The sequence below is a fragment of the Pterocles gutturalis genome, unplaced genomic scaffold, assembly GCF_000699245.1.
Source record: "Pterocles gutturalis isolate BGI_N339 unplaced genomic scaffold, ASM69924v1 scaffold24196, whole genome shotgun sequence".
NCBI classification, from domain to species: Eukaryota; Metazoa; Chordata; class Aves; order Pterocliformes; family Pteroclidae; genus Pterocles; species Pterocles gutturalis.
The window spans coordinates 1-13,061 of record NW_010101048.1 but is presented as its reverse complement, the minus strand read 5'-3'; the positions used below and the strand labels follow the sequence as shown (position 1 = coordinate 13,061).

The 13,061-nt window shown below is 39.7% G+C and overlaps 1 protein-coding gene across 1 annotated transcript; it reads left to right on the top strand.

The window, feature by feature from the left end:
* Nucleotides 1–197: 197 nt before the first annotated feature.
* Nucleotides 198–11,098, top strand: CPB2 (carboxypeptidase B2 (plasma); the record flags this gene model as incomplete). The annotated part of the gene is made up of 9 exons (XM_010082029.1): nucleotides 198–328; nucleotides 422–530; nucleotides 1,065–1,166; nucleotides 1,721–1,825; nucleotides 4,357–4,473; nucleotides 5,461–5,551; nucleotides 8,558–8,760; nucleotides 10,629–10,713; nucleotides 10,841–11,098. Coding segments are annotated over 9 exons (1,128 nt in total), but the record flags the coding sequence as incomplete, so codon positions are not given.
* Nucleotides 11,099–13,061: the final 1,963 nt, after the last annotated feature.

The window sequence follows — 13,061 nt, the reverse complement described above, 5'->3', positions numbered from 1 at the left end:
CCCTTGGGGGACACCGCTCGTTACCGGCTAACACCTGTTGTGTTAGAATGCTCTAACACAACACAGGGAACATTACCCTGCTTGTTACAAGTGGCATCTTAAACTGAAAATATATTCTTCGATTATTTTCAAAATACTTATTAAATGTTTTTTTTTTTTCTTTCCTTGGTAAAACAAATAAAATGTTTTTCTAAACTTTTCAGGTCATTCTCTGGCAACCTGTTGTGGTTGAAAATATCAGGAAGGACAGAGAAGTCCATTTCTACGTCAGGGCATCCAGCACAAATACCATAAAGGCTCAGTTAAGGCAACTGACCATCCAACACAAGTATGTATTTTTTATTTCTTGTCATGAATGTTTCTGTGAAGTTGTTTGTCATTTATCTAACAGGAGGTTGTGCTCTTTCTTTGTTTGATTCAGAGTCTCAATGGGAGATGTTCAGGGACTTATTGAAAAACAGACTATCAATGACACAGCCAGCCCACGCAGATCTTCATCATATTATGAAAACTACCATTCAATGAAAGAAGTAAGATATTTTTGTTGTAATCCTCTGTAGATTCAAGGGGTGAAATTTGTCTCATGGTTGAGAAAGGAGACAGGGAAAAAAGTCATCAACAGGTAAATAATTACCATTGTATTGCTCAAACACTGAGAGTATTATTTACTGAATGCCTTCATAAAGAAAGAAATACCACACAAAATATCTCATACATGTATTGTCTCAAACTGCCATTCAAATTCAGTCAATACAGAAGAAAAATGAAGTCGCAAAACAACATATAAATATTTAGAACATTAAATTAAAAATAATTTAACCAAATAGAACTAAAGAGGAATTTCAGGGCTATATTTGGATGGTATTGTGACTGTACCATACTGTTTAAGAAAAATTACAGTCAGGCAAGTGGTAAGTGGGCTGAATTGCTAGTTTTTCTTTCCCATCAGCTAAATAGGAAGGATTTTGGGAAGAAGAATGAGTCTAAGTCTAGATAACTTTCAGGGATGAAGGAAAATGACAGGGGGAAGATCTATTTACTAGAAGATCTATTTATCCTTGCAGATATATCACTGGATGGAAGAAGTAGTGAAAGTCCATTCTGACCTCCTCCAGAAAATATATATTGGATCATCATATGAAAAACGACCTCTTTATGTTCTGAAGGTACAGCTGTGACTTACTGCAAAAACTTTCCCAGTACTAATGTAAGGTGATCGGTTTTGGCCGTAACACTTTCTTAAATCTGTACTTATATGCATATTTTTGAGGTTTTTAGAAGTTTCCTAAGTTCTTCTAGTAAGGTGCATCACCTTTGCAAAGGCATTTATTTGACCACATTAGCTTCCTTGCTGGGTCACAAAGAAGTTCTCACATCTACACCAGCATCCAAAGGCGTGAAATACTGTCATGGTGGATACCCTTCTCTGTTGACTACGAAGCCAATCTAGTTTGTTGCCATGCATAGGTGGCGATCTGTTCCTTTGACCTCAGGTCTTGCTGCAATCTTGGTGTCTACGTTAGGAGCTTACTGCAAGCAGTCTGAATGTGGCTCTCTGACTGCACGCGAATGTAACTGAGAGCAGTATCCTGGCCAAGGATCAGTCTAAGCTCTCCCTACAAGACAAATGCTTCTTCTGTCTTGGTTACCATTTTCACTTACACTTTTATGTGGTACACTTTAAAACAGTGACATTTTAATACAATTTCTCTTTTCTCAGCTTTCTAAAAGCCAGGAAATATCCAAAAATGCCATATGGATTGACTGTGGGATCCATGCTAGAGAATGGATTTCTCCTGCTTTTTGCCTGTGGTTCATAGGCCATGTGAGTAGATAATCACACCTGATCACTGTTTTCAAAGCAAAGCAAAAAATCTTGATGCCATTTACCTTCTCTGTCCAAGTGCGCTCTAAGCTCCATAAAGTCTTAATCTATTTACTTCCACAACACCAACACATGAGATTTGTGTCTAAGCTGCATGTATGTGTATGTCAGTAGGGTTTGTGTGTGTGAGAGAGACAGAAAGTCATATGGATCAAATGCAAGAGAGCTCAGACACATTCTCAAGCATGAAAGAAACTTCAAAGAATGTGCAGCAAATTCAATAGAGACGTTTGCAATTATGAATGGTCAGGAATGGAAATGGTATGTCAGGAAAAGCAAGTATTTGGTAACCTACTAGGGCTATGTCTATACTGCCACACAGATCCAAGGAATTATCTTGGTTCTGGGTCATGCAGCACATGGTGGCTCATGCCCATGTTACTCCAGCGGACACTGCCTGGAATAGATCAGAGGACACCCAGAGTGAGCTCAAGCTGTCCTGCAACCCTTGGTTCTTCCCTACATGCCTCCCTAGAGCAACAGGTACCCCACATGTGCCTGCTCCTGTCATGGCATAGCTCCACACCAGCATGCACACTAGCAATCTCTACTTAGAACTTGCTTGATGTGTCACCTGCTGCTGTGCCTGCTGCTACTGCTCCTCTGCCTCCTGCCGCTGCATTTTCTATTCATGTTCCTGTTTTTTTCTGGATCTGCCTCATTCAGAGAACGAGGCCACACAAGCCACCTTCTTCTGAAGGTACCATCCCTGCTAGAGACACTGTCATTTCAAACCTTCTGACCAGCAACTGCCAGCCACACACACAGAACCAGTTCATGGAAACCAGTAAATCACTGATGGGATGAGACTGTAGTATGGGCTTAGCCTAAGGAGCCTTGATGTGGAGCCACAGACTGATGGTCACATCTGATCTTTATTATCTTTAATATCTACACTGCTTAGGAGAGTGAACAAAGGTACACCAAAAGATACAACATCCATGGTTTACACCTGGATCTTAACATACATTGCCTTGGTCTTTTTGAATTTAGGGTATCTTTGCTCAACTCATCATGCTGAGCTGCTGGCCCAGTTCTTAGTATGGACCAGGAAAAAGGCCTTTCTGGCCCAGACAAGGTTGCCCAGCTTGTTCATTCAATGTCCTGAGATATTGTTTATTGTCACTTTTTCATAACAGCAAAGTCCACAGCAAAAATAAGCTAGATGAGACCGAGACTTCACCATCACCAGTACTGTAGCCAGAAAAACAACAGAGATGAGTCCTTGAAACATGAATTACAGTTTGGCCATGAAGGAACTAATAATGATGATGATGATGATCATGATGGTGTTGATAATAATAACAATAATAGTGTTTATTTCTGTCCTCAGTCACAACTATAAAACCTCAATGACTATAACAGTTGAAAGGAGATTACAGGAGTTAGGGAGAGATACAGCTGCATGTACCTTGTGACCCACTGATAGTCCCAGCCTTCATAGTTCCATTGGAGAGAAATGTGTTTGCCCTTTTCATGCTGCTCCAAAAAATTACCAGCTGTGCTGTCACTTTGCCAGTGACATGTCCCTGCAGCATTTTTCAGAAGTAACAAGCTGAACATTTAGGTTCTTCATTGCCTTGATCTAATTTATGTCTTTTAAAATCAAATTTTATTTATATATCACTTCATGAAGTAATATTTGAAAATCCATTATTACACATCTGCACACACAAATTAAAATCACTAGCTCTCTCTAGCAAATCCTAGGCATTCTTTATAATTCTTTATAATTTAATTTTGTCATTTTCTTTTGTTGAAAGAATTACATTTCTAATTTAGTCAGAGAAAGTCCATTGCCTGAGGAAAACTAGGAAGGATTTAAAATGAAAGAAGGTGGTTTAAGTAAGGCATAAAGAAAAAAAAAATATGATTAAGGACTCAGTCTATCCTGATAGTAACAAAGCCACTTATCTAGGTTAAAATTTATCCCTGTGTCATGGACCAACAACCAAGTTAGGTATCACTAAAGCCTTCAAAATAGGCTGTGAGGCGAAATTAGCAATGTAGCTCTTACTAGCTCTCAGCATACAAGTGCATTGAGCTCATAATGCAACCAGAAGAAATAATGTTATGTACAGCAGACACTTGAAATGCTACTTGTTATTTTGTGGCTTGCTTTATTTTATGCTACTTTGGGGTATTTGGGGTTCCTATCATTTATAAAAGCAGCAAAAGCTCAAACCTTCCTATTAATAGGGTTCAATTCTCTCTCATGACCACCCATTAACATTAAAAGACTGTGTATCTGACTGACTGTATCAGTTTGATACCCACCCTTTTTCTGGCACTTCTAACCAAAGAGCTACTTTGCTATTTGGCAATTTCTGTGATGTGATGTGCCTGTATTAGGAGGTAGACTGGTCAGATAATTGCACAATTATTTTACACATGCCATCGGGTGCCTTTCTAGGAAGGTAAGAAAACCACTATTACAAACGCTTTTAATAAGTTTCCCCTGTGCTTTACAGGCAATCCATTGGCGTGAAAGAGATCAGACCATGACAACACTTCTGGATCACTTTGATTTCTATGTCATGCCTGTGATGAATGTGGATGGCTACGAGTACACGTGGAGCCATCCCTCTGTATGTAGAGCTTTTTTGACAGGCTGTGGAACATACTGATGTGCTATTTATGGGAACCGTCAATGTGCATGTTTAGGGCATAATTTCCATCCTGGAACTGCATGGTCCAGACTCTTAATCTGTGCTTGGGATTTCTGCATCTGTGCCCTATTTAAACCACAACAAATACTGCAACTAATTGGCATTTGACACACAGTACCTTTGGGTCTTCCAAGCTGCTGGAAATGCATTTGGAAATGACAGAATCTCATCCTGGGATTTTAATACTTCCAGATGTCAGGGAACACCTGTGTCAGCCTTCAGCAGCAGGGTTACAAATACTGGTACAATCCAGCACAAGCCGAATAGCGTGCTGCATCAGACAGAGCATAGCTAATAATTCAGTCCTTCCTCCTGCGAGGCAGCCCCATTCTCTGAGTACTTTTTGTTTGAGATAAATGAAGGTACAGCAGATATTTTTTATCCAGGATTTTATTTATTGGTTGGAAATTCTGAGTTGTTGAGATGGTTTTTTGACTTTTAGATCCTTCACTCTAGTTAAAAAAAAAAAATCTCCCCCACTCTTTTACTTACTCAATCTCCAACCCAGCTTGGCTTACATTTGGATAACTACACATATGCATCTCAACAGCTGCACACCAAATTTCCAACTTTCCACGTGCTGTCAGTAAAATGCCTACAGACAGGTTGGATCTGGACCCCTAAACTCACATACCTGACCGAACAGTATGCCCTCTCCCTTCCTTCCACAGTCCAAATCCATTGAAATCAGACCACATGTGACTACTTCATATCCTACCCAACATCATCATTGCCTTGCTGGCAATCAGATTGTGATTTTATAACCTTCCTTGGTCTTTTGCCTCTTCATTGGCACATGACCTGTAGAAGTACAAGTGGAAAGTCACATTTAACTAACCAGTGACATGGTACACCATTTTTTTTCACTTTTTCCCCTGAACATAGCTTGTCTGTCTCTTCCCATAGAATCGACTGTGGAGAAAGAGCCGTTCATCACACAGTAACAGCAAGTGCATTGGTACAGACATGAACAGGAATTTTGATGCACACTGGTGTGGTATGACGTCATTTCCTTCCTATTATACCCCTGCCTCACTTTTAGCCTTTAAAATTCTTTCTTTTGAAAATATTTTCATTTACTATTTCACAAAGTTGATATCAAGACAAATGCAGCTGAATATCTGCTATGAAGCAGTGAACACTTCCCCAGCTTGAGATACTTCTTGCTTGGGACACAGATATTTTTGTTGTGGCATCCTCTGATGCCACACTTTTTTTTTTCCAGGCAAAAAAATAAGAAGATGGGGACCAAATACTTAGATTTAAAAGCCATATTCAATATAAATAGATCATAAAACCAGAACTTGGAGAAGCCTGAAGAAATAACAGCAAAAAACTATGTGATACAGATATTAGTTTCAGGGAAATATTATGTAATGTACTGCATTTCACTTGTCAAGCACTTTTGGTGGTGAACAACTAAAGCAGAGAAATGCTTTAAAAAGAGCAGAAGAATACAGGTGGATTAGAAAATGCTTCTTCTCTAAAGAAGTCTTTGGACAAAATGTACAGTAGGCAAAAGCAGAACATCTTACTTGAGTAAGTAGAGAACTATTCATACTGTTTTCAGCCATGCTATGTTCTTCTCTTAGATATGATTGAAAACAAAGAAGAGAGAAGTCTCAGCACCTTGCAGGGTCATTGGAGAGAAAAAAATATTTGTAAAAATCTAAGCACCGAAGTCAGGTGCTTACGATAACTTAAGCACATGACTGTAAGGATCTCTCTAGGTAACTACTCCTTTTAGTTATGCAGCCAGTTAAATGCTGGAAAACAACATCCTGTTTTTCTAATTAGCATAAAAATATTGCTTCTACTGAATCAGATACATCTTTGCTTAGCAATTAATAGCAATTGTTGGAGAGCTTTGGTCCAGAACATAGTAACTGTAGAATCTCTATTATTTCTGTAGTTGTGAAAACACCAGGAGTTCAAAAGGATCCTCAGAAGAACCAGGTTGGAGTTTTAGCGCTTTATAATAGTGTTGTAATTAGGTGTGTCAATTTGAATACAATAACACAATTTTGTTCCCAGGAAATTACAACAAATTCATGGGAACCTGCAATTCAATCTTTATTTGCATACTTTGAAACAGAGAAGACTTCTTGCCAGGGGTGTCAAGTGCTCAGATTTGTACTGGCTTCAGATCTGCTTGTGAATACACTTTGTGCCACCACAAAATTGCAGGTTTTATATCTATACATTTAATCAGAGCTGTACCGCTGCATTTATCTTTTCTTCATCTGCCCAGATAAACAACTTCATGAACAGGTATAAAGCCCCCAGAGTTTTTACGAAGAGAAAAATATACTAAATGCAATAATACATTACACTTCTCTTTTATACTAATAAAAAGGAAAATTACTCCACTAAAAGGAATGCACTCACTTGGAACTAAATTTACCTGGAACTTGCACTTAAATTTTTCTCCATGTTTTCCATATTGTTTCCTTAGCTGGCTATTCTCAGTATGACCAAGGATTAAGGAAAGCAGACAGAACATTAATCCAAGACTACTGGCCAACAGATTCTTCATTGCCTTTCTCCTCAAACAGTACTCACTTCTGTGCAAAACAGAACAGTGCAAAACTTAACATTCTCACTTTGCCACTTCTTCATGATTTCGCATAGATGCTGAGAAATGTATGTCCATGTGCACGAATTTTCATGGACTGTCTGTGAAATTCCCCTTAATTCAGCAACATTAAGAATTATACACATATCCCAGAACACAAAACATACCACAGTCCTCTCTACCCCAGTATTCTTTTTTCTGACCTCCCAGTCTGCATCTCCCAGACTCAGTGTCTCTGTCCGCACTTCTCCCCCATAGCCTGCTCTCTTCACTGTATTATTGCCGCTTCTTCTGCTGTGTCATATTTGGTTGTAGATCACACTAGGATTTATCTTCAGCCACTGGTATTATAAAGGGGCTTGCAGTATCAGTGGAACATGTACGAAAATACAGGTTTATTCTTAACATCAACATCCAGGTGCCACCATATAGCCTAGTCCTTCTATCACAATTATATTTCACCCAAATACACCTCGCAACTTTTAATTAACTTAAACATATAAATATATATATATGAATTTTTATGTGTTTTGGCGGTCCAGTTATGCTCCTCACTACTTTGTGGCGTGCTATAGATCTTCCCTATATATTACTGTCACCAGAAGATGCTTCTGTCTCCCCTGCATCATATGATAAGAGGTTGCATTGCTTCTAGAGGGCTGCTACTCTGCAGATGTAACTGGCATTACTGATTTCTGAAAAATGGACATCTGTTGAAGTGTCCCAATGCCCAGCGATGAAGAAAGCCTTGTGGGTGTTAAAGTACTCAGTGAGCTCTACTTCTGCATAAGATTTAAGGACAAAATGCTTGTTTAAAATACAGAGAGTAGCAAAGGGGAAAATTTACAACATTTATTAAAATACAAAGAGCTGACATTTAACACTAAAGATCCTAGCTGATTTCAGAAAGTTATTTGGTCTCATTCTGAAGACAGCAAAAATGGTGAATATTAGCTGTCTTCTTGGTAATTTGTTCCAGTGCCTAGTTTTTCTCATTCTTAAAAACCTGGTACATTATTTTCAATTTGATTTGTGCTTCTTTGACTTCCAGTTGGCAGTTGGCCTTCCCCTGAGATAATCACTCAGAACTGCCTTTTTCCTGTAGCACTTCTAGATTTTTAAGAAGGGATCTCACGATCTTGTTCTTGATTAATTTAAAGAAATGGAGCATTTTCATCCTCTCCTCTAAGACTTTTTATCCAGTCTTTGAATCACATTTTCCTTCACTTTCTCCATTTTTTTTTCAATAGTGGGTGAGAAATCCCAGTGGGCTTGCACTGATTTCTGCAAGAATGAGAGTTCTTTCCATAGCACGGTGGAGTCCACAGTTTCTTGTGTGTTAGCATCACACCCTGCTCTTTCACTAGATGAACAGAAATGCAGACGGGAAGAAGCTAAAGAGTAACATTGTGCACACTTTTGTTACAGGAAAAGGAGCATCTCCCTATGAATGTCAGGAGATATACTGTGGTCCCTACCCAGAGTCTGAACCTGAAGTGAAAGCAGTGGCTCGCTTTGTCAGAGATCACAAGGACATCATTAAAGCATACATAACCATGCACTCTTACTCCCAGTTGGTATTGTTTCCATATTCTTACACTATGGATAAAAGTAAAGACCATGATGAGCTGGTAAGTCTTCCCATCTCCTGAATGTTTCACATTCATTTCAGAACTTCTTACCCTGCTTGGTTAGGCTTGTAATGAGGCAGTCACAGTGCTCTGAGGATCAAGAATTAGGAAATGAGATTTCTCTTAATGTTAAGGACTGAAGATATTAAAAGCTTATAATAAAGAAGTCTGGGCTGGTCTAGCAATGTGTAAGTCAGCAAGCCTCTTCTGAAGACCATAAAAAATGAAAATATTTATTCCAGATTGATAACACATCAACAAGCCCTGATATGTTGAAGCTGCTGATAAAAGAGCTGTCTTGTTTTTTTTGACACCTTGAAATTATATTAGTGTGAATTCCTGATTATGTTGTATAGTTTACACAAACTCTGAAATTACGTGGGTGTGTAACTGAAAAATACTCTCCACATACCCGAGCACTGAGGTATTCCGGTGGATACTTGCTATTTTTATTAAAGTGTTTTGCTAGGGATACTTATTTAAAATGGTGCTAGTTGTAGGATGGAAAACATATCCTGCTTATGTAGAATTTTACATTCTTGAGCCACCAAATCACATCGTAAAAACTCCTAAAAGACAGACAGAGTCCAAAACAGAAAAAGTAGCTGCCGCATTTTCCCACTGAACATAAAACTCCGGGTTTGTCTGGATCTGCAAAGGATATCCAGGCTAAAATTGATTTGCTAAAACAGAGTAATTAAGCCATAGGAGTATGTGAACAGCTTAATAATATTTTTTTTTATGTAAAGACATAAGTTCCCCAGATCAGGGAACTCCCTTTCCTACGCTTCCTAGCCCACTTCTGGTGTTTCCTAAATTCCAACTGCTGAGGCAACGAATTCTTTTATTTGCAGCAAGGGCTCCTTCCCAGCAGTAAGAAAGGATCAGAAATTATGTAAAGGGGACCAGAAAGCAGGTTTTCAGGTTTTGGGATTTGCCATATGGGAAAACAGTGCATGTCTGAGGTGGACAGGTCATTTAATATAGTACATCACATAAGGACAGACAGTAAGAAAGTTTATAAAGACATTTGCAGACATGGGCAACAATCCATTTACTGCTGCCATTGCTACTGCTTTTCAAGCTCATACATCTTCCTCACTTAACACATTGTACTTTTAAAAACTATATTTTTAAAAACATTTTATTTTAAAAAATAGATGTACAGATAAGAGGACTGCAAAAAGTAAACAATTAATGCATTGGAAGCATCCTACTTTGTTAGCCAAAACCCCAGACAGTGCAATGTAGCACTTGCATTGGTGTCTAGGGACAGTGTGTTCAGAAGAGGAAATGAAAAACATCCAGTAATGTAAATACAGAACAAATGAACCCCAAACAACATGTATTCTTGTGCTGTCTTAGTTACTGTTTAATTTCCTGAAGCAAACTATTTTATATACTGCATTAAAAAAAAACAGCTGTGAGTAAACAGTAATAATGCATTTGTGATTCCTTTCCTGTAAAGCAGAAAGAGATGCACTAATTATAGGCATTTAACTCTTCTTCATTACTTAAGAGTAGAATTCCCCCAACTAAAATATTTTTCTGCTGTTTTTGTCAATACTACATAAATTAACAGTGACTTACATACTGTGGTGGAAAAGGAAAAATCCAAGACAAGTGGGAACAAATGGCTTGATGAAGTGGGTGGTAAGGTCCCACCTATACTTTTTACCTAGCTACAGCAGAAATGCAATCTGTAGCATGGGCATATGCTGAAAATTTTAACCACATTCTGCAGGTTTTCTAGAGCCTTTAGAAGAGTATTTAACTAATACAGAGCACAATGTAAATAAATCCTAACTGCATAAATATTAACTGTTATCACAAGGCTATAAAGATAATAATGTTTTATTTAATTACAGGAAAGTCTGGCGAAGAAAGCAGCTAAAGCTATAAAGAGGACAACAAAGAAAACCTATAGACCTGGTCCTGGTGCACAAACAATTTGTAAGTACGATTTTTACTGCAACAGACTTGATAGCATACCCTTACTAGCATCAGAAAACAGCTTCTGAACAGAAAACTAAAGCTCTGGTTTCAGGTGACTGTTATGTATTTTCCCTTCTTCACATAGATTTAGCTCCTGGAGGATCAGATGACTGGGCTTACGATCTTGGCATTAAATACTCTTTTACCATTGAGCTTCGGGACACAGGAACTTACGGATTTTTGCTTCCTCCTCAAGAAATTAAACCAACTTGCTTAGAAGCACTTTCTGCTGTCAAAGAGATAGCTCAACATGTTCTTCAAAACTTGTGATGTTGAATATAATTTATTTCAGCATGATTGCATTTAGTTAGCTCAAACAATAATAATAAAAAAGCTTGCTGCTCTATTAAAATTATTTATATATAAGGCAAAAACCAAGGATGACTGCACCCCCTATATTTCATTTTAGAATATATCAAGTTATTTCAACCATATTTATATATGTATATTTTATATACAACAGCAGTTCCGTGTAGCTTCCTATGAGGATAGCAACAAAGACGGCAACAGTGCTTCAAATACAATATCACAGCACTGAACACTCACACACACATTAAAAATCTGCATAGAGGAGGCGTTGGTCCATTACAATCCCTGTAAGAAAGACATTCTGACCCGTACGGTATAATTTAAAATGTTACTTAGTAGAGACAACACTACAAGGGGAAAATAGCAGAGGTAATCTTATGTCCCTCTAGATCGTGGGAATCCCAGGTGGCATAGCATCGAATGGGCTTCTGATGGACATGTGGTGTGCTGGACACACCCCATCCATACAAGAAATTTCCCCATTTCAGTCATTCGAGCTATGATAGGATTTCCTTACAAGAAAAGAACCCTATTCGTCGTTTCCATTGTCAAACAGAAAGGATGTTCACATGAGAACTTCTTGCTGCACATTCAGATAAAGGCAAGGACTCCTCCATGTACAGTGGTCCCCTGGTCAGGACCAATACAAGTCTAAAGACGTGCTTGCTACTGTAAACCTCTGATCAGTCTAATTCTCAGTAGTGTTTTAAGCCCCCAAAAGAGGGCCATCACATTGTTGCGTCTCAGTACTTAAGTCTTACAGCAGCTTGCACTTTTTGACTTTTGAAGCCCTTTGCTTCAACTGCCACAGTGCTGGCCAGGAAAGTTGCCATCATGCTGGTACACTCATTAAATGCAAGAATGGTGCTGAAGATGAGACCCAGAGATCCTTGCTTGAGGGAAGAGATGCCACCCAGAGAGACCTTGGGAGGCTTGACGAACAGGCCAACATGAACAAGGCTCAAGTGCAAGGTCATGCACCAGGGTCGGGGCAATCGCCAGTTATCAATACAGGCTGGAGGATGAATGGTTTGAGAGCAGCCCTGCTGAGGACTTGGGAATGAATACTGGTGGATGAAAAATCGGATGTGAGCCGCAAATGTGTGCTTGCAGTCCAGAAAGCCAGTTACAACCTGGATGGCATAAAAAGCAGTGTGACCAGAAGGTCGAGGGAGGTGATTCTCCTCCTCTACTCTGCTCTCAAGAGACCCCATCTGTATTCTTACCAGCTCTGGGGTCCCCAGCACAAGACAGACACGAACCTGTTGGAGTAGATCCAAGGGAGGGACACAGAAATGGTCAGAGGGGTCAGGAGAGCACCTCTCCTGTGAAGAAAGGCTGAGAGTTGGGGGTGTTCAGCCTGGAGTAGAGAAGGCTCGAGGGAGACCTTACTGCAGCCTTTCAGTAAAGAGAGGCTGAAAAGAAGCATGAGGACTTTTTGTCAAGGTCTGTAGCAATAGAACAAGGGGCAACAGTTTTTAACCTTTGAAAAAGGGTAGGTTTAGATGGGACACAAGGAAGCAATCCTCTAGGAAAGGCTGAGAGTTGGGGGTGTTCAGCCTGGAGTAGAGAAGGCTCGAGGGAGACCTTACTGCAGCCTTTCAGTAAAGAGAGGCTGAAAAGAAGCATGAGGACTTTTTGTCAAGGTCTGTAGCAATAGAACAAGGGGCAACAGTTTTTAACCTTTGAAAAAGGGTAGGTTTAGATGGGACACAAGGAAGCAATCCTCTAGTGTGAGGGTGGTGAGACCCTGGCACAGGGTGCCCAGGGAAGCTGTGGATGCCCCATCCCTGGACGTGTTCAAGACCAGGCTGGATGGGGCTTTGAGCAACCTGGTCTAGTCCTGCCCATGGCAGGGGGGTTGGAACTGAACTATCCTTGAAGGTCCTTTCCAGCCCAAACCATTCTGTGACTCCGTGCTGTGCCCCAACCACCCCGCTCATCTCCCCCGCAATCCCCAACAGCCCAGGCCCAGACTCCAGGCGGGCAAACCGCTA